Raw genomic sequence first — 25,744 nt, 5'->3', positions numbered from 1 at the left:
TTACAGTGACCCCTCTTAGCTTGCAGAAGGACATATCTAGCACCTCACAGCACAACGCTGTAAATCAACACTGTGCTGTTTTTCTTTTGTCAGACTGAGCTAAACTGTTAACAGAGTATGAATTTTCTCACATAGATTCTACTCTGGAACTCATGTGTAATAGCATGTTAGTCAAATGCAAAGAAGCAATGTGCTCTCTGTTAATATAGAAATATAAATAGCTTATTCAAATACTAAAAAAGCTAAAACCAAGAGAGTGAGAGCTAAATAAAACTATACTAATAACAATGACAAAATGCATAATAAAATTACTGAAACTAAAATCATACTAGAATGTGTTGTTAAAGACCTTTTTAAGACCTGCACAAATAAACTTAATACCATATGAGCAAGGTAGGGCAATGTCTATAGTAACATTAAAGTGGTCATATGATGTGTTTTCTTTATAAAATATTAATAAAAGTTAAGACTTGTCCATGCCCTCCTAAAACGCCTTGTTTTAAACATGCCCCCACATGTCTATGTCACGATGTGAGGAGATTTGCATAACGGCGCCCAAATGTTCACACAAAGAAAGAAGGCATAACCTTTAATTCTCGCTGTTGTTGCCGGCACCATGTCGTGGAGACACTGTTTTGTTGTGAAAGCGAAAATACTTTGTTTTGCCTTAAAAAAGAAGACACAACTAGTGGTTACAATCAGTAGTTAAGTTGTATTTACAACACTGTTCCAGAACAGTTTAACCCAAATATTCAGATGTGTGCAGCACATTTTATGGAGGACTGTTTCCTGATCCTGGAAGAGAAGACTACAATGCCGGGTACTCTGATTCACAGTCTGTAAATACGTTTACATATTTGAAGGATTTGCCAATGACGATTCATACATGAGTTTAGAGCAGTGTAGAGTAGCGCTTGTTGTTTGTCAAAAGTTACTCTGATCACAAATGCAGACATGGTTTTATTTTTACACGTCGCGATGCGATGCAATGCAATGCGTAAAAACACGTTATAAGTCATTATAATCTGTAAGTATGTCCCCACAGATTTTTATAATGAATTAGATACTTGTCGATCCACCGGTTTACTTTTAAAAATATTTGCATTGGTCTGAACAAAAAACATCAGACAGACTGACTGAAAATGCACATTCATTCTTTCGGAAAGACAGAAATTATATTTTTATGTTTAAATGTAACAGGCATATAAGCAGACACCCAGATATTAATGACTTCTTGTGTCTTTTCTGGGGGATTATTTTGATTAAAACATGGCAACTTTAAGGGGCAAGTGGGCAAAACCCTTATTATCTCCATCCTTTCGTGGGATTTCTGTAAATCTTATCGGAAAATCATCTACATCAGTGATTCTCAAATCTGGCTCGCGAGATCCACTTTCCTGTAGAGTTTAACTCCAACCCTAATCAAACAAACCCACCTGTGATTTTGTAATTATCCTGAAGACATTGATTAGCAATCTCAGGTGTGTTTGATTATGCTTAGAGCTAAAATCTGCAGGAAAGTCGATATTGTGAGTCAGCTTTGAAGATCACAGAAATGCATGATTGTAACAATGTTCTTTCGTGGGAAGAAGGAGGCGGGAACCGGCGGACAATCAAATCAAACTTTATTAATAAAATAAACACAAAACAGAAACACAACTAAAATCCAGGCCTGGTCCTCTCTCACCCTTCACTATCGTCGCTCCCATTCTATATCCTTCCGATCTCCTCCGTGGGACTCCAGACCGATGAGTGTCGCAGGTGTCGCTCATTTCCAATCACTCCACCGGACTCGCTCCGTTCCCACGGCTCTCGGCCCCGCCCCACTCGTCACATACCCCCATCCCCCCTCGCAAGCCAGGGGGCACCCACGAGACTGCGCTCTACCCCTCCCTCCGGGGGGGACTGCTCATGGCGACCTGCGGGAACCTGGGGGTAGGACAGACGAGGCGAGAGAAAAGGAGATGGAAGGACTAGGAGCGACAGAGACGAGAGAGGGGAGAGAGGAGAAAGAAAAAAAAATTAGTTCTGGTTCCCGGACACACTGCTGCTCGGCCCTCCACCAGCTGAGTGAACTCCTCCGCGGTGCCTGGCGGTGGCACTGGACGGCCCTCGGTGGATGGCATGACACTCCTTCTGGACAGGAGGACAGATCCTCCATTCTTGGGTAGCCGGCAGGAGTCCCCCGTTCCCTGCTCCTCCGCATCATGGCGGACGGTAGCAGGCTCTGGCCTCCAGGCGAACAGCGGCGACTCCTACGCTCCCTCACGGATGGCAGCCGCCCCTCCACATCACGGGTGGCTGGAAGCGAGCTCATTCGTCCCCGGCAACTCCCTCCAGCCCACCGCCTTGAACATCCCCTGCGCCCGACTGCTACGCTTGCTCGATGGCACCGCGGATTCATCCCAGCGGTGAGGGATCTTCGGCAGTGCGTCCCTCCTTCCTCCCTGGCTTCGGCACCAATGTAACAATGTTTTTTCGTGGGAAGAAGGAGGCGGGAACCGGTGGACAATCAAATCAAACTTTATTAATGAAATAAACACAAAACAGCGTGGCAGCACCTCACGGACGACTGCCGTGCACAAACAAAACCAAAACACAACTATATCCTTCTATATCCTATATAATTCTATATCCTTCCGATCTCCTCTGTGGGACTCGAGACCGGTGAGTGTCACAAGTGTCGCTCATTTCCAATCGCTCCACCGGCCTCGCTTCGTTCCCACGGCTCACGGCCCTGCCCCATTCGTCACAATGATAAAATTAAAAACTACATTTTATAATAAAATTGATAAAATACTGCAAATGCTATGGGCATATGAATGATTATGCAAATATTTTAGCTAAAACGTATCTTAAATTTATACACTCTGTGAGAATGCTAAAATGGAATCTTGTGAAAGCATGTTCTCAAATGTATAGTTTTTTTTAATACAAGCTCTTTGGTTTCATTTTCAATGAAGGTCATAATAGTCTCCTAAACTTTGTAGATAAGGACACAAGTTCATTGGGCACTTGCTGTTCTAGTATTTTCTTTGTATCCTTTTTTAAACAGTTTTTCCAAACTGTAATATAGGTCAAAACAGGGATGCACACAGTTAGCCCGCACATCGTTTTTTTTTTAACCACATTTTTCAGTTTGATTCAGTTCTGTGTTTTTTTTTATTTAAAATTAGATTTTTTTTTTTAATAAATGAACAACAAAATTCTCCTGCACACTTCTATATGCTGGAGAAAGACATGGAATATTATACGAATACTTGAAATATACTCTTTTTCCTATTTTTACCCGAAATTGAATTAACTCCAACCAGTAGAGGTCGCTATAGTTTCCAGCCGCTCCCTTCTTAATCAGGGTTTCCGCGGGTACTTAAAAAGTCTTCAATTTAATAGCAACACTTTTAAGGCCACAAAACCACTTAAATGGTACATGAAAGTTTTAATTATGATTTCGAGAGGTCTTAAATTTGGGGTTGGAAAGACAAGAATAGTGATGTGACAGTTAAACTTCAAAAGGCTATGATTTTATTGAATACATGTAAAAAAAAAAAAAAAAAGTAAAAAAAAAAGTGGCAGAACAGCAGTCCCTTGCATACTTCAACGGGTGTATTTATTTTTGTATAACAAAGACCATTCATTTCAATTAATTTAATTTCAAGTAATTTACCCTTTTTTTTTTTACAATTCTCCATTGCCCAATTGAGTTTGTTCCCAGCTCCAGTTACCGCTTTTCCTGTGGTTACATCTAGTGTAAGCAGTTTTTGTGCAGTAAGTGTTATTAGTACTGTGTCAAGAAAACCGATCACTCAGCTCCCTGCCTGGCCACACAGAGCTTAATGTGACTTGAGAATGGGGGGATGGGGTACAGTGGTTGCACCACACAAGAGCGGTGGGGCATGGAGGTCGCAGAGATCCAAATGTGTCCAGATCCCAGTGGACAGCCATGATGGTGGCTTGATTGCCCTGTCACATGATTCCAGACTGAGAACTAATGAGAAACATGCCTGGAATCGCCAGCGCCCCATGACTGGTGTGGCTGGATGAAAAGCCATTTAATACTAATATAAGTAAAGGGACCATGACCATAATGTCTTTGAGAGGGTGGAACTGATGCAGGAGGAGTAAGTCAGCTGATGAGACTGGAATGGATACAAGAATGGAAGTTAAGACATTTCTAAATTAATTATCGGTTTAAACGTAATGACAAAAATATGCTGACAAACCATTTAAACCAAGAGACCTAAACTGGAATTAATTAATTAATTATAATCTGGTAGATTATTTTGATTCACCTAGTTGAGTTAATGTTTTATGTGTTATGTGTTTTATGTTTTATCACATTAGACCAGTAGCTGGCAAAATGGCACGTATTTTTGTCTATTTTTATAAATAATTTGACAAATTGACAAAAAAACATGTAATTCATAACCAAAACAAATAAAGTTATTAAGTTGCTAACACATTATTGATCTTATTGTGAACAATTGACCCTTTGCAGGGAGTTTGATTGACAGGAGATCTGACCAATCATAATGCAGAATCTGCCATTTTTGTCCGACAAACAAACCAGACAGGAGAGTTGATTAATGTCAGTACGCTTGAACTTGAAAAATGGTGTGAATGGTGTTTTTCTGCAGTTGAAACCATACTTTCTAATGTTCAATCATGTTTATTTTCTGCTATAACTAGTAAACAGGAAGAGACGATCAGTTCATGTTCTGCTTGATCTCGGGCACTACAGTGATTCGTCACGACACATTAAAGTTCCACAAATAATTGTTTGAATTTCTTACAAAATGACAAAATTTGAAAGCTAAAACTTTGTTTCACCCCAAAAGTAACCTGCTCTGTCTTGTCTGTCAGCATGTTTTCAGTTTCCTCTTTGCTCCACAATGTTTTTTTCACTGTGTGAGAAGAGATGTTGATCCAGGAACATGTCGTACTTGGCAAAATCACGGCGACCCACCACTAGGGTGTCCCCAGGTTGATCCAGGGGGATTGGGGGGTCCCTGAAATAAAAGTACTGTAAGTCACTTTGGATAAAAGTGTCTGCCAGAAGCAGTAGGGCATGCAGGGATTTCTCACCTATTCTTTTATGAATACTGAGGTTTTAGAAATTCTTATGTTCCCATACTGCTTATTGCCTACTTTATAGTAGGGAGGTACGGTTTCCAACACAGCGACACTCTTCACAGGACAGAGATTCACATGGAAAAAATGTCAATGTATGGTATTTAAAGACACAAATTTTTTAAATGCTACCTCAACCTAACCTTTAAAGTGACTATCGTTTGAAGTTAAATAATATATTAATAATAATAATATTTCTGACTCAAATAAACAGTTCATTCAGAAGCAGCTAATTGAGAAGAAATACATAACACACAATTTTAGGCAAGTACCTGACAAAACATTTTTATAATGCAAATGAAAGCCTAAGATTTAGAAAATGGTCAATTAGTGTTTTTCAGTGCACTAAATATATATAAACCTTATTAAAAATAGTATTGTCTCCATAGAACCAACATTTAAAGCCCTGTTAATATCCAAGAAAATAAATGTCTAAAAGTGAGCCAAACAGCCAGGGAAAAGTTTTCAGTTGCCTGGTGAAAAACCTGTAGTGTTCAAAATATGTGCAAGATAAGAGGCAAGGACAAAAATAGCACAAAACATTCAGACTCAGAAAAGCCTGACAGTGGAGCAGGTTGCAGCTGGTCATGAGGTGCTGAGCCTGAAACACACACACACACACACACACATTATCCCACTAGCAGTCACAGTCGATAGATGGACCGAGAGATAGATGAAGAGGTAGGAAAATGTAGTGACAGATGGAGAGAAAATGTGTGTGGGCAGGGGACAATCAGCCCCAGGGACATGCAGTGAATCTATTGTTTCCTAAAGGTGAGAGAGAGGGAGAATAAGAGAGAAAGACAGAGAGAATAGAAGACGGAATAAGAGGTCGGGTGAGAGAGGCTGAGAAACGACATTTACCAGCCCTGAAAGACACAATAGCTATCATGCTCATTGTAAAAGCCCTCCCTTTCACAATAGTATTAAAAGAAAGACAGTGGCAAAAGAGACACGGTGCTTTTATTTAACCCCTCAAAGAAGAGAAGACGCACAGACAATGGAAAATGTGACACAATTACAGTCACAGAAAATAGCCTTTGCTGAAAATCGATTCACACTTGACAATCAGCCAGATAAGGCAGAAATGGCTGTCACGCTGTATCATTCAGTTGGGAAGAAAAGGATATTTGGTACCATGATGTATCATGGGGGGGAAAGTAGATCTGCAAGTCTTTTTTTAAACTACTACATCTTGACAAGCCATCTCTCTAAGATGAAATGACACACAGCGCCCCCTATTGGGAATGAGATGTCATTTCAGATGCATCAAACAATCCAGAGCTGTGCAAGAATCCTAGCATCATGCTTAATATTTTTAAATATAGTATGTGACAGTCAATGAGTGACATACAGGGGGGGAAAAGATTTTTTTTGAGAGAGACATTTTTGAGAGAGTCATTGAGTCATTCAATTAACTGATTCGTACAAAACACTGAATCATTCAGTAACAAAACACTGCTGCGTGCTTGGAGATTGTGCAATACTTCTGCCGTGATCTTTGTTTGGAAGTTGGAACCATTTTAGTTGGTGAAAAGGAACAAAACAGTCAATATTGTGTCTAAAATGTAAGTATCTTAATTACGTGACTACTTAACTACTTGTTTATTTAATTAAAATCAATTTAACATTTGCAATCTTGAGAATATGTTGCTTAACTACATCATGTTATAAATGATTTTTTTTTACCTCATATGTTTCTTCTGTGAGTGTATTTATGTGTCCCATGCCATTCAGCTCTTTTGCTCATTTCATACACTTTTGATTTGATTTCTCCAGACGGACAGCAGTGCAAGCCTAAACAGTGCAACACTGATACCAGAAATACACTATCCATTATCAATCACTGTTTATACTTAATGTAATAAAATCAGAAGAACCATTCTTGTTTTGATGCTTCACTTGTTATTTTTGTCACTTTTTAAGTAAACTTGCATTTAAACTCACTAGTAGAGTGTTTTTTTTTCACCCTACCCCTCCAACTCAGACGTGCGTGCAGGTTTTTCCAGATTGACGACACCAACAAGAACAAGCGCACTTGATGATTAATGAAATTAAATGCGCTGTGTTTTCTGCCGGCTGCCAACCCGGGTGCCGAAATACAATTGGGTAAACTGGCAGTGGGTGGATTTGACAAACCAAACCAAAGACCGACATTACGGCCTGGAATGCACATTTTCAAAGGAGAAAAACTGACTGTATTATTGTTTTTGAGATAAACAAATATGTTAACGTTGCATGTTTCTTAAATATCTGCAAACATATTAGCCTATGGTATTTTTTATGCTTTAATAGAGTCAGAAACTTACATACAGCACCTTTAAGACCCATTGAATCTGAATTTAAGATATTATAAGACTTAAATAGGAAATCTTTAATTAAGTCACCCTGTCAAAGGTTAAGGCACTTTTTAACAGTTACTCTCACTCACTTCAATTAATCCTCAAATAATCTTTTCCTACTTGATTACAGTGCTGGTCAATCAGAAAAGAACAGCTATATGCTACAGAAAACAAAAGTAGCCTACTTTGTGTGTGCTGATCCCATTAGTGTACTGTAGAGTAATTGTGTTTAAATGTGTACCTCCATTGCTTCTAGATTATTCAGGATGGTGTAAACGGACAGATACCAGAAAACAACAGACTGTTTATCTCTATAGCTGTCAGGCTGCTGATGCTTCACTAGTGTTTCGAACAGTATGGAATGCTGCAACCCACTTCACCAGCGCTCATTTGCATAAGGTACAGACACGCCCAATCAGTAACGGGTATGCAAATGAATAGCGTCATTGCCTTGCACGAGCATAGGAACAGAATATTTTGCTTTGAAAATAATATTTTGCCAAAAAATAAATAAATAAATAAATAAAGTTAAAACGACTAAAAAAGAGAGAAAATTAGGCTGACAGAAAAATTACTGAAAGTTTTCCACCCACTTTTCTCTACAATTTATTTAGGTTACACGCAGCGACTGTGAGGCACAGAAGTCTGCACGTGAGCAAAAATATGTTAATTATAGAAAGCGGAGGCGGAAATAATGTTTTGATGAAAATGCATTTCTAAGATTAGGTGATTTAGGTGATCCCATGAGAAAGGCATAAACAAGTCAGATTTGATAACCATCTACTAAGGGAAAGCATAAATACACATCTAATCAGATGCAAAGTAAACATCCCCTCAGGACATAAAAGTAATTCCTAATTCATGAAACGGCTGTCAATCCGAATTTTTCTCTTCCTCATTCCTTCTTTTAAGCTCTTTTTGCCCTTCAACGATTTAATCAGAGCCGTAGCTCTGCCAGGTATACTGAGCTATAATTATAGCCTTGTCTTATTAGTAGATGAGACTTTGATAATGAGCCCTCAGAGAGAAGCCAAATGGAATTGCTTCTGGCCAAATGAGGCAACTATATGAGTTTAGCGCTCCTATCGCCCGTGTAAAAATGGGATGATTACAGTGGAGATGCCGAATGGAAATCAGACAGAAATGACAGAACACCAACAAATTCATTAATTCAAGATTTGAGAAAGTGACATACAGCCAAGTATGGTGACCCATACTCAGAATTCGTGCTCTGCATTTAACCCATCCAAAGTGCACACACACATTAGTGAACACACACCCGGAGCAGTTGGCATCCATTTACGCTGCGGCGCCTGGGGAGCAGTTGGGGGTGCGGTGCCTTGCTCAAGAGCACCTCAGTCATGGTATTGAGGCCCAAGACTCGAACCCACAACCTTGGCGTTCAAATCCAAAGCATTGTTTCATTAAGACTTCATTATGAATGTTAAAACCCAATGTATTTTCTCTCTCAGTGCTTCAGGACGTTCATTGACTCAGCCGACATCTTGCTTTTTCTAGTCGAGCCTAACGCTAGAAAATGACTCTCCCAAAAAACACCTATGACAGAAACTTTCAAGAGCAGTCTTTACTTCACTTGTAACACTTTACATAGCACATAATATTTATGGTTGTTGTCATACTATTTTACTCTGGATAATATTTATTTATTTTTTAACAGGTGTATTTTTAACGTCAATTTCTGAGTTGACGCGGCGTGCGCTTTCCTGAAAGGAGAAATCTTTCAGCCTCTCTAGTGCAGTGGTTCCCAACCTTTTTCAACTAACTGTCTTTATTGAATGAACTGGCAATGAACAGAAAATAACTCCGGCTGGCACCACTTGGCACAACTGCTGTTGTTCTGTAGCATATGCGGCAACAATATCTGAGATAAATTGGCGGTTTATTCCTAAACCAATCAGCGAGCTTGAATAGTGGAAGCAAAGTTACAGTTTAATATTTTTTTGTTATTTAATATATAAATGTATATATATTATTGTTCATACATGTAAAAATGTCTAAGTTATAACATAACATAATTTCACACATATATATAAATCATGAAATGATGTTATTATGTTATAACTTAGACATTTTTACATGTATGAACAATATTATTGTTTCTTTTAATAGTAATTGTCGGCCCACCTGCAATACCACCTGCGGCCCACAGGTTGAAAACCACTGTTCTAGTGGCTACAAACGGAATTGCAGTCTGTTTGTCTTTAGGTCAGACAGAGCGGGGCATATCGACACTGGCTCATCCGTCGCTCTAATTGTATTTCTGACCAATAAAAGACATGAGAACTGTTTTTTATTATTCTTTATTCTTTACTTTTTTTAATATATAGAGTGCATTTGTGTCCGTCCACTTTTTCAGCAGCAATGGTTCCAGAAGTATTTTTCCCATTAATTTTTCCTACAAAGATTTTAAAATAAAAAAAAAGTCTGTTAAAGCATTATATGCCATGTGTTTATCGAGGGACAGAACTTCAATCCCATGAAGCATCGCGAATGACAATCAGAAATATAAAACTTTAAGTTAACACCGGTGATCTAAAAGCAAGATATTGCACGTTTATTGTGAAATATGCATGAAGAAATATGTAAGTATCCTGACAACATAGTTCAATTATGTCCCTTGTTGCAACTTTTTTTATTAGTTAAGTTTTTTGAACAGCATCATGGGAAATGTAGTTTTTTTAACAAATTTGCTTGTTTAACACGAGTATAAAAAAATATGCAAAGATAATGCCAACTGATGTTTTCAACAAAAGCACATACAACTGATTAACAACCTTGAACTACAAGCTCACAAAAGGACCGTCTTTGATGGTTTGTATGTTATTGTTAAAAATCTATTTGCCAATGGCAATGACTATTTGCCAACTTATGGAACCTGACTGTCGCACTTTATTATTAATTAATTATTGGTTTTACAGTTCTTATATCAACACTAAAAGAGTTATTAAACAAACAGCTTCAGTTTGTTGTATTAGTGTTCTGTAATCAAATAAATGCAGCCTTCGAATGATGGTGTATATATGTAGGATGTGTAAGTATGTATATACCTATGATCAAATATATGGATTTGATCATGCTAATGGCACAAAAATCATGTACAGCCCTTTTTTTTCTCCAATAGGATGGTTGTTATTTCAAGGTTACCTAACTCAGTTCAAGTCACACTCTATGCGAAATCCAAAATTATCTTAGTTCTAGAATATCTGCATTTGCATATCCCAAAGCTGCTCAGATGAGTTAAAATTTTAGAAAAATACATTTTTGGCTTTAGAAAATTCTACTGAGAGTAGGGTCTAAAGTGAATAGAGCATCCAAAATAGTGCCATTTTTATTAAATATTAAAAAGAGCTCTAATAAACCACAGGGAGCACAACACAAAATGTGCATTGATGCTATGCTTTAAACAGTGTAAAGGGTTTCTGCAATGCAGGAAATACAAGGACAGTGCAAAATGAAGCCGCTTGAGATAAATACACAACTATCATCCTGGTGTATTTAACTTGTAAACATCTTCGGTTAATAATATCACTGCTTCGCCTACCTACATTCTCTTTGTAATCCAAGAGCCACGTGATGCCTCGAGGACCCACAATTTTATAATTTTTTACTTTCCCAAACTTGTTAAAAATGCACGTTTGCATTCGCATTATGACACTTTATGGCTTTCTTAAATGAGAATCACTTTAGCTTTAACCATATTTAGTTCACTTAAGCTGTGTTTTCTCGCTCTCAGTGGAAATGTAAATCCTCCGAGTGGCTGATACCCTCCACTCTGATCATTTGCTGAGTGCTGTGCAATTCCCATTTGTTTGCCTTTCAGTGATTGCACATTAATTACTGAAAGAGGCGATTAAACATCTCATATTACACCAGGCCTCCCAGGCAGTCCACACGAGCTGAGCCAGCAGAGCTTTAACGGGCTCCAAACGCTTATTTACATCCTTGACAACAGTGCAGTAGGCCAAGCCTAAGGTAAAGTTGCTGCTCTGGCAATGACAATTACAGTAAATTGCGTAAGGAGATACAAGAATATACACAATACCCATATGGAGAAGGGAAAAAAATAATAATATATACAGTATATATATATATATGTATATATATATATATATACAATTTATTTTTGACAAAATGTACTTTAAATATATGCTAATTATATGTTGTAAACAGTGAAGCTCAGTTACATTTTTTTTAAATCGAAAAAAATTCATCTAGTTTCAATATTCATACTATATTTCAAAATGTATTTCAGGGGCAAGAAAATATGTTTCCTGTTATATAATCTACATTTAGGCTTTATTCATTATTGAATTTTTATTAAAATGTGTTCTGGCATTATAGGCAACAAACAGGTTTTCGTCAAATGTGACGTGAACATATATTCGTGGATTGATATATAGTATAAACACTTTAAATATATATATATATATATATATATATAAGTTTAAAATATATTTTCAAAAATATAAAAAATGGGCAAAAACAAACAATATTGGTAGAAAATATATTTACGTAAATATATTTTTAAACATTTTAGCAAATATATAACAAATATATGTATATGAGTGAAGACAAATTATTTCTAAAATGTAGTTCTTATAAATGTACTACTTTTATTAATATTTGTTTAATATGGTTTTGGAGAATATTTATAACCATTTTCAATAACTATTTAAAATATAATCTCTCTAAAAATATCATAAATATACACACACACAGCATTTATGTTTTGTTTATTTTACTACAAATTGCAACTGCAGAAGTGTCCTATATTACCCTCATTCCTCCTCTTTTTGCAATAGCCGCTAATCAGTAGTTATTGCTACCCGAGAAGTGTGTTCTTTGGTCACCATTAATCTGAAACATTGTCAGCCTAGTCATAATGGAAGCCGTCTGGCGTGAATTATGACCAAAGCTCAATTTACTCTATGTAGCTTTACCTGCAGTATAAGGAGAGCTGTGATTAGCGCTTTAAATGCTGCCAGACATCTGAGAGGCAGAAGCCTCGTCCCTGCAGTGATTGATGGGACTGATGTGGCTCTGAATGGCTTTGCTGTCACAGATAAAGGGCCACAGACCAGATTGAAGTGGACAGGCCAGTGTTACCCCCCGGCAGCATCCTGTGTCGTTAAAGAAACTGACCTCAGTCGGTCTGACAGCCTCCCATCCCGGCCAGTCGACAAGTCAGGCCTATAAAGACACCTGCTTGGCAGACAGAGATGTGAGTGAACGGATCCCCTCAAGGGAAGGGTATAGAAACAAGGGGTGGCACCCTTATATCCAAAGCAGAAAATACAACTCGAAATTTGCTTAAACTAGAGGTAGGGGACATAATGGATTTTACAAAGTGAATAAAAGCCGCTCCATCAATTGCCAGAAATGATATTGTAGCAAAGGATGTTTTGGTTGCCTTGGAGAACTAAAATAAAGGGGAGTGCTGCCATCTAGTTGACAAGATATGACAAGCTCAGCAAAGCTAGGTTAGCAAGGTTACACGTATTGTTTACAAAAGATAAAATAACATTAATATGGACAATAAGGGAAAAAAGACATTAAACACAATATTAAGCCATTCTATCATTTTTTAAATGATCAAATGCTTCTTAGATTTTATTAGATTTGATTCAGTGTGTAACCCACAAAAATGAGTCCTTCAAGGCGTTAAACCATTATAATGATTATTTTACATAATGCTAAATAAAACAATCAAGAAGAAAAGAAAATAACAAGGAAAACATTTAAAGCGAATTATGATTATTTTTTACAGTAACAAAGGAAAATATGCAGTACGTTTGGCAAATACGGAGTTGTTTAGTGTTGTATAAGTAGAGAAAGAATTCAACATCTTATTTGTTATGATGATGTACACATAATGAGTATTACACATTTTTTTTCACATAGGTTCACAACAAGGTATTTTTTTTTATATATATATACATCTGAAGCACAATATTTTACAGTTTTTAGCAGAATTTCCTCCATTGTTGGCCAAAAAAGGGTGATTCAGTTGATACAAAAATATCAAAAGAAAATGCTTTAAAAATGGAACAAATACATGATAGATATTTGCACATCCCCTGCACCACCGAAGTTAAACTGAAAGGACAACGTTCATTTTAAACACAAATTAAACAGTAGTGGTATTTGTAATACTTTACATGATACACTATGTGAATTTCAAAATCCGATTATGTAGCTTGATTCATTCTGCAAACTAAAAAATAAAAAAAGAAATAAGAAAGGTTTGTAAAGTACATTGACAGGTAGTGTCTATTTATTTGGATATTTCTGCTGTGATTAACCTTTTTACAATAGATTTCCATCCTATAACTGCCCAAAGAAAATATGGGACTTTCTTGACATACAAAGCCCTTATGATTCATATGTCCAGATTACATGCATTAAACTCATTCTCTTAAGAACACATGCCAGTCTTACTTCTGTAACACCGTACTTGCTTAGTTATAGCGAATTCATGTCTTAAGATTGTATGCTACAGTTTCAATTAGATTTTATATTATCAGTATATTTTAAATCAATTTTCCAGTCAGTTTTGGTGTGTAGTGCATACATTATATATATATATATATATAAATGTATATATGTTTTGGTACCTTTTATAAGGCAATAGAATATGTAATTATACTCTTTCACTAGTTACAAAACTGCTAGTAAAAATATGAATCCTTACTTCCATTCTTCATTTATCAATCTCGTTGTCCAGTAAACCTTTCAAAGCACCTTTCATGCCTTTCATGAATGGTAGTGCATCATGAAACACTATAATACAGCATAAACTATGGCATTTTTTAAAAGAAAGAAAAAAGCTTATTCTATTATATATATATATTTTTTTTTTTGCATTGTGACTACAGTAAATACATTACAGGATCTCACATCCTTCTAAATTTTCAATTTATTTTACATAATTTATCGTCATCTTCGCCTTTTTACTTAAGTTTCTTTAAAAAAATGCATGAATGAGAACAATAGACACAGATAGGCATCGATGAAGCAAGGAAAGCCCGAGACGGAAACATCGTTTTTTTGTTTGTTTTTCGTTATTAGTAACTTGGGTGTTTAAAACACACATAAAACCACCTGCATTAGATACAGCACTTCTAAAATTTGAAAAAGCTTTAAGAAAACACAGTTTTGGCCAGTGAGGCAACCTGTTGTTGTGATGATTTACCCTCACTGTAGATGTTGATTAATAAGGGTGCTGCATCTTGCTTAGGCTGGCAGGTGAGTTTGTGGCTTGTGGGTCTGGTTGGCCGCTCGGCCGAGCGTCGTGGTCAGCTGGGGCCACTGAATCTGAAATTTCAAAGTAGACGATGATTCTTTTAGGTTGTTCAAACCCTGAAAGATACAACCATATAGCAGCTTCTTAAAGGAACAGTGCATCCTCGTGTCATTCCAAACCTATTCCAAATTACAGGTTTGAAACAACATGAGGGTGAGAAAAAACAACAACAACAGAATTACTATTCTTTTTTTCACATTGCCTTACATAGAGAACTATTTGAGATAATTTTTTTTTAAAAAAGGTTTAAAAAATATATAATTTTAAAAACTTTTTTATAACATAATTTCATTATTTTAATTAAATTATGGAATTATTTTGCAATTCTAATTTAATTTATTATTTATTTAGTTAATTAAAATATAATTAGGTTAACAGTTAAAAAAAAACAATTAAGAAAAATTTTCAGCTTCATTACTCCAGTCTTCAGTTTCACATGATCCTTCAGAAATCATTCTAATATGTGGATTTGCTGATCAATAAACATTTATTATAATTAACAATGTTGAAAAGTGTTTTTTTTGTTGTTGTTTTTTTTTTTTACTTAATAAATCTGATGAAACCGTGATACACTACCACACTACCAAAGTCTGGTAAGACTGAAAAAAAAGAAGAAGAAGAAGAAGATGAAGAACCATTGTTAATTGAGCACAAATAATAATGGAAAATAACTGAGTGCATATTTGAATGATTTCTGAAGGATCCAGACACTGCAGACTGGAGTAATGGCTTCCGTAAAATTATTATTTTAAATTGTAATAATATTACAATTAATATTACAGTTTGTACATAAATGTTTGATTCAATAAATGCTGTCTTGATGAGCATAAGAGATTTCTTTGAAAAATAAATTAATACATTTCAGTTAAATCAAACAATTGAACATTTCTTTTTTTAATAATTTTCCAATAATTAAAAAATATTTTTCATTCATAATCAGTTCATGTTGCTGTATAAATGGTCAATAATCTAAAACTCCAAAGTACCCTGGTAAATGTCAGTGTCTGCTCAAACTCAGAACTGACTCCAGTTCAGCAGATGGTCTCCAGGTGACACTGGTTCTGTAATACATTTGAAAAAGAAAGAAAATGACATTTCCATTTAAAATGACACAAGAAAGACAATCCAGATTAATAAGGTTGGCTGTTGATTCTTTGAAGATAACAAAATATAAAGGGAATAAGGTCACGATACCAGATGTGTTAGGAGTCATCAGGAAGGGTTAGTCACGCTGGCCGAGCTGTATATAGAAACAGAGCTTGCCTTTACCGTGTCATTCCACTGATGTGGAAGGTCCTCTGGCTCTGGAGGGTAGGACATCCAGGACGGACTCCGGTAGGAGGATGATGGAGACAGGACGAAGTAGTCTGAGTAGCCGGGGCGGTTGGCAGATATGGCATATACTGCTGTCATTGGGTTTCCTGCCAAACAATGGGAGGCAGAATAAAATGTTTTTTGACATGTTTGGAAACCAAAAATCACCCAAACTTATTTCAAATATTAAAATACATGTGCAAAAAGCCACAGTATTTCCATTGTACATGTTCAAAAATTGTGGCAATACCAAGATAAAACTTTTTTTTATTTTTAAATATTTTTCAGGAGCTAAACCTAGTGTTCTACTTTAAAACGGATCTGTTTAGCAAGCAGACACACTGACCTGAGTAGCTGGTCATAGACTCGTCGACGGTAACCGCGGGGAAAGGAGCTCGGTTGATTGGCAGGTAGGGGGTGCCATTGTGCTGACTCATCTCTGAGGCCTCAGACACACGAGGCTTCGGACTCATGTCTGGTGTGGAGCTATAACATGAGATGAAGATGTCTTGTTATAATGAGATCAAACCACCAGGGGGCAACGCTGGCCAGCATCGCCTCAGAGCTGCATAACACACCTCAATGCAGTCAGCAGCACTGTCAACCATTCAAAGCACCTTAAATATATGCCAGCCTTATATAAATATACATGAGGCTCATCTCAAGAATGCTGGCATGTGATGTTGTAATGCTGTGTTAGTCAGGGAAAAAAGAGCCTCAGATGTTCATAAACATCAGTTGGAAATGTATTTCTACCATATCAATCCTCTAAAGGGCAAAGTAACAGTCAATAATCAGCAGAAAAACTGATGAAGCAGTAAAGAAAAAAGAATAAAATAAAATATAAATCAATAGATATAATTTATAAAAAGATGATTTAATATATTGTAACTATTCATGTGGATAAAGTATTTCCTATTGGATTTTTTATATATATATTTAAAAAGTAATCAATTAAAAAAATGCAAATAAAAAAGCAAACTGTAACTGAATAAAAACAATGAAAATAATTATGTTATTTTCTCATTACAAAATGGCTAATAAATGCATTTTTAAGTTGTTTGAATTTAGGATCATAAAATCTTAATTTATCTACATGCTAAATGTTAATTTCTTGATCGATAAGTTAATTTCTAAATTTTAGTTATCTTTTTTCTTTTTATGATCACTGACATTTGGTCTGCCATAAAAGGATACATATAATTTGTATCTTTTGGCTAAAGGTATGATAAAAAAAAAACACACTAAACCACAACAAAATAAAACGGATGATCCAAATATTAATATGAAGGTTTCTCTCACCATTTCAGAGAAGTATATATTTAATATAAAAGACTCCATATATCTATATGATTAAAATACAAATATATATAATATAATATAATATAATATAATATAATATAATATAATATAATATAATATAATATAATATAATATAATATAATATAATATAATATAATATAATATAATATAATATAATATAATATAATATAATATAATATAATGCAAGATCCAAATATGAGTGTGAATGTGTATTTTAAGGTTTCTCTTACCATCTTAGTGAAGTTCCAGGCGGGGCTCCGCCTCTTGGAGGGATGAGGGGTGGCAGGGAACCCAAACTCATATCAGGCAGCTGGGTAAACCTGAATCCCTGCAAAGCCAATAACAATCACCAAATGAACTTCTGAAAACAAATATGATATCATATATCAACAAATCACCCTATATGCTCAAGCTGTTTTCCCAAAATCAATAGAAAAAATCAAATTAACTGTAAACATCAGTGGTGTTGAAGAATGCCACTCACTGGTTTGGGGAGGCTACACTGGTGGAAATCCATCCCAAAGGAGGAGCCGCGCTGTAGAGCTCCATTGGGGTGGTTTATAGTCCCAGGTGCGCTGGTAACTCCATCCAGGTAAGGGCTACTGTGGCTGGGGTTGTACGGACTGTGAGGGAGGTGGTTATGTTGGTGGTGGTTGCCCGGGTTTGGCTCGGCAGAGGCCAAACCAAAAGCGTTGTCCAAGAGGAGGTGCATCTGCTGCCTCACTTCATCGATGGAGGGCTGCGAGCTCAAGGTGGACGAGTCCGAGTGACCTTTGACCTGGTGACCACCGCCGAAACCCAAGGAACTCAGAAGACGGTCCACATCTGTCTCTTCAAATGGCTCGGGCTCACCCTAAGATTGGTTCAGTGATGAGACTTCTTAAGTTTTATAATTGTTTTATATTGATTCGTCAATTATATAGTTGACTCATTGAAATTATTTTTTAAAAATTACAGTCACATTTGGTCCCGGATAAAATAATAAATATAATATTCAACTTTTAGGTATATGATACATAATCTACTGTACATTCAGTATATATATATATATATATATATATATATATATATATATAAAATACATTTTATTCAGTGTACAAACACTATCAATATATAATATAATATAACCTATGCATGATCTGAATACGAGTATAATTACTTTTTTACTAATGCTCAGCACAATCACAGCTATTCCGATATTGAATTTCCAATCTAAATGATTTAAAATGCCATTATTATATTTACGTGTAATGAGATTCGGCTCTGTTTCATGATGACGTGGGCAAAGTTCAGGGTTTGCTCACCAAAGCTCTCTACTCTCATAAACTGTAGTTAGAGCTAAAGGTAATCGCCTTCATTTAAGCCTCAAAGCAGACTTGAGCTGATAGTCATTACTAAAGCGAAAAGAATCTCTGCCGGCTTCCTGAACTGTGAACGAAATGCGCTATGTGTAAAGACTACAGCAGAAGACTTTATAGCAGGGATTTGGGATCCCATGATGCAAGAGGCTGGCAGCGCTTACATCGTAGCCACTGTTAGGGATGCCCCTCCTAGATCTCTCCCTCATGACCAGCATGTCCATCTCTGTCTCTACAGGGCTCGGGGTGTTCAGAGACTGCCTGCTCCAGTATGAAGGTTCCCTGTGGGAGTCACTGTTGATAGATAGGTTGAAAAGTTCAGTATTATCTCATGAACCAACTTGGTTATTGAAGATGTTTAATTTTACACTGTGATTTATTTTTATTCTTATACACCCTGAGATTTCCAAACACCGGAGAAGAGCAATTCAGCTCATTAAAGAGCTCTTTATTCATGCCATAGGGAGAGTTTACATAGAATGAATAGTGTTGTTTGTTATTTTAGCACACGATAAATAAAAGGAATTATGCAAAGGCACAAACATTGTAGAAAAACTTAAAAATACACTACTTTAAAAATATGGAATCAGAATTTTTTTTTTAAAGAACGAAATACTTTAATTCGCCAATGATGTATTAAATTACAATGATGTAAAAAACATATATATATTTGTTAACTTACTGTTGATCAAATAATCCTGAAAAAAAAATGATCACAAAAATATTTAGCAGCACAGCTGTTTTTAACATTGACAGTAATATTAAATATTTCTTGAGCAGCAAATCAGCATAAAAGAATGATTTCTGAAGGATCATGTGACACTGAAGACTGAAGTAATGATGCTGAAAATTCAACTGCATCACAGGAATAAATAACATTTTAAAATATATTCAAATAGAAAAGCGTTATTGTAAATTCTACATGAATTGAAATTTCACAATATTGCTATTTTTACTATATTTTTTATCAAATAAATGCAGCCTTGGTAAGCATAAGAAACTTCTTTCAAAAAACAAAAAATATATACATGAATGTATAAGTTAAAATATATATATATATACATATAAATATATATATATATATAAATATATATATATATATATATATATATATATATATATATATATATATATATATATATATATATATATATATATATATATATATATATATATATATTTTATATAAAATAAAAACAAAGTATGCTAAATTTATTTAGTGGCATTTTAAATTATTATTAAATAATTGCTCATATTAACTTATGTTTTAATGAACACTGTGTAAATAACACTTTAAACAATATTATGTTATATTTGAGCAAATTTGCGTAAATTTGAGTAAATTTGCATCATCATTTTAGCACATTTGAATCAATCCCACCTTTCTTTTGCCTTTTTTATTCTGTATCTAGTAATAATGCAATTGGGGTTATTTTCTCAACATATTTTGGGATGATTAATAGGAGGGATTTAATCTCTGACTACCTCCTGCGGTACTTTACATAAGTGGAGTGTTTCCTGTCCTCCTTCGGCCCCCTCAGATCTTCCAGGTCCAGGGAAGCATTCTCACGCATCATCCGGTCTCGATGGCTGTACATGTGACCACTGCTACCAGTGACCGGCCCGTCACTGTAACCTTTCCTTTTAGCTTTTAACCTCAGCTTATTCCGGTAATGCTCGATGTCCGACTTCTGCTTCAGCCCAATGTTGACCTGCAGGTGAAAATCTGATGTTATTTATTTACACCAATTTAGTGCTCCTCTGCTGACAGTGAGTGAGTGAGTGTGTCTAAACAGAATCTTGTTTTTGCTGATCTAGAAGAAAATTTTGTGGAACAGATTCTGTGTGGTGCCCAGTAAGCTGACAGGCACTCAAAACAGGTCAAAATAAATCACAAATAAAAGCCTCCTAATAAGGTGGCCCCATCTGCACAGAGACAGCAAGCTCACCTCTCCGTTCATGATGACAGAGTCTTGGCTGTGATTGGAGGAGTCGGGATAGGAATAGTTGAGTGGGGCAGCCATAGGCTTGATGGTGATGAGGCGTAGAGAGCCAGTTACAGAGTCATAATGGTCTGCAAACAGACACAGGAGACTTGTGCAGTCATACAATTACAGTAGGATGGTAAAAAGGACATCAGCAAAGAGAAGCTGTAAATACTCAAAAACTGACACTAGACACTGATGCACAATATACTGAGCAATCACCTATTTATGGTTTTGGGGGTTTAATGGTGTGTGGGATATTTTAAATGGCAAAGCTGTGTTTAAAAAAAATCTGTATGAGAATAATATTACTGTATCATTGTTTTAAGACTTTCAATACCCTCATAAAACATTTATGATAACTAAATACTTATATAAACTTGTTACAGATCCAGTTACAGAACTGATGTTTCTTTACATTATGTTCTAGTGTTTAAACAGTATTTTTTTCTTTCAAAATAAAACCAGTTTTTTTATGTTCAGTAAAAATATGTATTGTAACATTTATTATAAATATAAATCATTAATTTTTTAATTAAATTTTCTTACATCAGTGGCAAAACATTTCATTTTTAGCAAAAATCTAACACAATTTAGTATTAATATAATATCATATAATATAATCTCTATGCAAAAGCACAAACATTTAAAAAAAGAAACTATATACTATATACATATATATATATATATATATATATATATATATATATATATATATATACATTTAAATAAATAATACATTTAAATAAATAACACATTTATCCAGCAAGCATGCATTAAATTGATCAAAGTAATAATAAGAAAATAATTTATAATGTTTATAAATATTTATTTAAAATTTAATGTTTTTTAATTATCTAAAAATATTATTGCAGAATTACAAAAAAAAGAATCTTTTTCAGAAAATTAAACACTGATTAACCAGATCCAGCTTTCTTGATTGTAATTATGGTTTTCATAAATAAGTTATGATCCTAAGGAATGTGAATTACGCTGCTCCTTTAATTTCTGTCTTTCTCACCATTTCTTGTGTGTTGCTCTTCTTTGGGTGCTTTCTGTGCCGTTGATCTCCGAGCAGTGGAGCTTCTACCCGTGTTCAGTTTCCCAGATCCATTGCTTGAAACTGAGCCGTCCTCGCTTGGCAACCTGCTGCGGGTAGCCATGGCAACAGAAGGCAATGGTTAGTTTGCTGCATGCAGTATCATGCAGGGTTAACAGTTGCCTTGCAGGGTCCTCTGGCCTTAGTTAACCTGCGTTAAATTGCATTGGTGTAATTTAGCAGACATCACCATACGGGTGAGCATCTACTCCTCATGTTTTGTGCCATTTAAACAAATGTTCAACAACAGAATGAATCCTGCTCTGGAACAAAAACCACCATGAGCACCAGACCATCATATCAGAATGCGCATCATGTGCTGGCGAGAATCTAACACATCAATACTGGAAAGATTGTTGGCAAGCATATCACATTCAAACTGACTTGCTTGGATGAAGGAAATCTACGGACAATTGTTTATGGCATATAAGTAAGTATTGTGAAGAAACTAAACAAGTCTCAAGAGACCCATATCGTGAAATAATGTTCCATCGACATTCAGTATAACAGATGTATTTATGTTAAAATGGAACAATATTCTAACAAGTAGTTCTTAAAATATATAAAAGAAAAAGAGATCATAATAAATTATTTTATATTTTAAATAATTAAAATGGGTAAAATCTATTGTTTTGAAGGATACTGGCAAAAATGGGTAAAGTTGGTTTAAAATTACAATTTATCATTATTTGGGGGCTGAACTATGATCCTTAAATAGAGTTTTTTGTTGTTGTTGTTGTTGTTTATTTTTTCTAAATATGCTTGACAAAATATTTTGGTATATGAACTATTGTTACACTACATTATATTTTAGTGGGTGTAAATCATGTAAATCATGGTATAGTGCATAATAGTTTTATTAGATTTTTTTACTCTGAAAAAAAAATAGTTTATAATATGACACAATCTAGTAAAGAGAGAAAAAAATGTATCTGAGCTGTATTAAACTTTTATTGTTTTGATGCTTGAAAACCACCTTTTGCCTCTGTCCCATAGATAGATGGATAGATAGATAGATAGATAGATAGATAGATAGATAGATAGATAGATAGATAGATAGATAGATAGATAGATAGATAGATAGATAGATAGATAGATAGATAGATAGATAGATAGATAGATAGATAGATAGATAGATAGATAGATAAATCTAGAATTTTTCTACAGGAGATCCTGGCTATCTTGTTCAGATAGATGGCATAATGGATCTATCAAATACCAATGGATAAAAAATTAAAAACTGACTGTCCATGCTAGAAATCTTGTAATGGGCTGTGGTTAGATCTTCCAACAGTACAATGATCCACAAATAAACATCAAAATCAAAACAAAAATGGGTCACTGAGAACAAAACCAAGCTTCGGCCCTGGCCAACCCAGTTCCCTGAGCTGAACCGATAGAAAATGAGTGTGGTCAACTGAAGAGGAGAAGCATCAACATGCAGCTGGAAATCTGAAGGATTTAGAGTGATTCTGTATGAAGGAATGGTCTCCGATCTCTTGTCAAATGTTCTCCAAACTAATCGGGCATTATAGGTGAAGACTCAGAGCTGTTCTCTTGGCTAAAGGAGGTTGCTAAAAGTATTGAATAAAAGTGTATTATTAATTGTGACCAATGTGTATAAGAGAAAAACATTTATTTCATATTAAGCTTTCTCTCCCATTTTAAATTCTTATTCTCCAACGAAATTTTAGATTTTAGTACATTTTTTTAATAAAATATCTAAAGGATTGATGATACTGATTCATTTTCACAGCCTCCTTTGATAATGTTTAACAAGGGTATGAATACTTTTGAGCACAACTGTATATATGTATGAACAAGACACATGAACAAAATGACCACTTGATGGAATCAGGGAAACACATGACAAGTCAGGAACCAAGACAAGAAAATACAGAATAAAAGACAAGAAAACCTAAACAAGAAACAAAACTCAAACACCTGCATGACATACATTTGTATTCATATATGTATTCATGTACGAAATCATAATCAGTCCATAATTTTCTCAATGAATCTGTTTTTCTCAATCAAGTGAGCTCAAGATGGGGTTCTACATTGATTTTATTCTTTAATTTTAAATTATAACATCCTTAAAGCTCAAGGAACCATAAAAGCAATTACAACCCGAATTCCGGAAAAGTTGGGACGTTTTTTAAATTTTAATAAAATGAAAACTAAAAGACTTTCAAATCACATGAGCCAATATTTTATTCACAATAGAACATAGATAACATAGCAAATGTTTAAACTGAGAAAGTTTACAATTTTATGCACAAAATGAGCTCATTTCAATTTTGATTTCTGCTACAGGTCTCAAAATAGTTGGGACGGGGCATGTTTACCATGGTGTAGCATCTCCTTTTCTTTTCAAAACAGTTTGAAGACGTCTGGGCATTGAGGCTATGAGTTGCTGGAGTTTTGCTGTTGGAATTTGGTCCCATTCTTGCCTTATATAGATTTCCAGCTGCTGAAGAGTTCGTGGTCGTCTTTGACATATTTTTCGTTTAATGATGCGCCAAATGTTCTCTATAGGTGAAAGATCTGGACTGCAGGCAGGCCAGGTTAGCACCCGGACTCTTCTACGACGAAGCCATGCTGTTGTTATAGCTGCAGTATGTGGTTTTGCATTGTCCTGCTGAAATAAACAAGGCCTTCCCTGAAATAGACGTTGTTTGGAGGGAAGCATATGTTGCTCTAAAACCTTTATATACCTTTCAGCATTCACAGAGCCTTCCAAAACATGCAAGCTGCCCATACCGTATGCACTTATGCACCCCCATACCATCAGAGATGCTGGCTTTTGAACTGAACGCTGATAACATGCTGGAAGGTCTCCCTCCTCTTTAGCCCGGAGGACACGGCGTCTGTGATTTCCAACAAGAATGTCAAATTTGGACTCGTCCGACCATAAAACACTATTCCACTTTGAAATAGTCCATTTTAAATGAGCCTCGGCCCACAGGACACGACGGCGCTTCTGGCCCATGTTCACATATGGCTTCCTTTTTGCATGATAGAGCTTTAGTTGGCATCTGCTGATGGCACGGCGGATTGTGTTTACCGACAGTGGTTTCTGAAAGTATTCCTGGGCCCATTTAGTAATGTCATTGACACAATCATGCCGATGAGTGATGCAGTTTCGTCTGAGAGCCCGAAGACCACGGGCATCCAATAAAGGTCTCCGGCCTTGTCCCTTACGCACAGAGATTTCTCCAGTTTCTCTGAATCTTTTGATGATGTTATGCACTGTAGATGATGAGATTTGCAAACCCTTTGCAATTTGACGTTGAGGAACATTGTTTTTTAAGTTTTCCACAATTTTTTTACGCAGTCTTTCACAGATTGGAGAGCCTCTGCCCATCTTTACTTCTGAGAGACTCTGCTTCTCTAAGACAAAGCTTTTATAGCTAATCATGTTACAGACCTGATATCAATTAACTTAATTAATCACTAGATGTTCTCCCAGCTGAATCTTTTCAAAACTGCTTGCTTTTTTAGCCATTTGTTGCCCCCGTGCCAACTTTTTTTAAACCTGTAGCAGGCATTAAATTTTAAATGAGCTAATTAAGTGGATAAAAGTGTAAAATTTCTCAGTTTAAACATTTGCTACGTTATCTATGTTCTATTGTGAATAAAATATTGGCTCATGTGATTTGAAATTCCTTTAGTTTTCATTTTATTAAAATTTAAAAAACGTCCCAACTTTTCCGGAATTCGGGTTGTACCTATAAGAACAGAGACAAGGACTATTTCACTTTCACATAAAAAAATAAAAGTTTCAGCCTAAACCCATCACTCTCCAAGAAGAAGGTAATAAAGCACAGTCAATAAAATATGAATATTTAATTAAATCTGCTAATCAT

At 35.5% G+C, this 25,744-nt stretch overlaps 1 protein-coding gene across 6 annotated transcripts in view; it reads right to left on the bottom strand.

Annotated features, from left to right (window-relative positions):
* Positions 1 to 14,495: 14,495 nt before the first annotated feature.
* LOC132133476 (UPF0606 protein KIAA1549L-like) overlaps positions 14,496 to 25,744 on the bottom strand; it is a 46,015-nt gene continuing 34,766 nt past the window's right edge. For 2 of the 6 annotated variants that reach the window (XM_059546319.1, XM_059546324.1), the window contains 10 exons: positions 21,798 to 21,925; positions 20,741 to 20,865; positions 20,277 to 20,503; positions 18,956 to 19,085; positions 17,918 to 18,286; positions 17,664 to 17,761; positions 16,457 to 16,596; positions 16,060 to 16,217; positions 15,783 to 15,857; positions 14,496 to 14,807 (listed from right to left, as the gene is read on the bottom strand). In XM_059546319.1, coding sequence (XP_059402302.1) covers positions 15,828 to 15,857; positions 16,060 to 16,217; positions 16,457 to 16,596; positions 17,664 to 17,761; positions 17,918 to 18,286; positions 18,956 to 19,085; positions 20,277 to 20,503; positions 20,741 to 20,865; positions 21,798 to 21,925 — 1,405 coding nt within the window. In that variant the 3' untranslated portion in view covers positions 14,496 to 14,807; positions 15,783 to 15,827. Of the gene's footprint in view, positions 14,853 to 15,782; positions 15,858 to 16,059; positions 16,218 to 16,456; positions 16,597 to 17,663; positions 17,762 to 17,917; positions 18,287 to 18,955; positions 19,086 to 20,276; positions 20,504 to 20,740; positions 20,866 to 21,797; positions 21,926 to 25,744 lie in introns of all 6 variants that reach the window. The other 4 variants (XM_059546320.1, XM_059546323.1, XM_059546322.1 and 1 more) reach the window with 4 other exon arrangements.

The sequence above is a fragment of the Carassius carassius genome, chromosome 50, assembly GCF_963082965.1.
Source record: "Carassius carassius chromosome 50, fCarCar2.1, whole genome shotgun sequence".
Lineage (NCBI taxonomy): Eukaryota > Metazoa > Chordata > Actinopteri > Cypriniformes > Cyprinidae > Carassius > Carassius carassius.
Note: the sequence above shows the minus strand (reverse complement) of the source record. Positions and strands in the feature narration are given on the sequence as shown.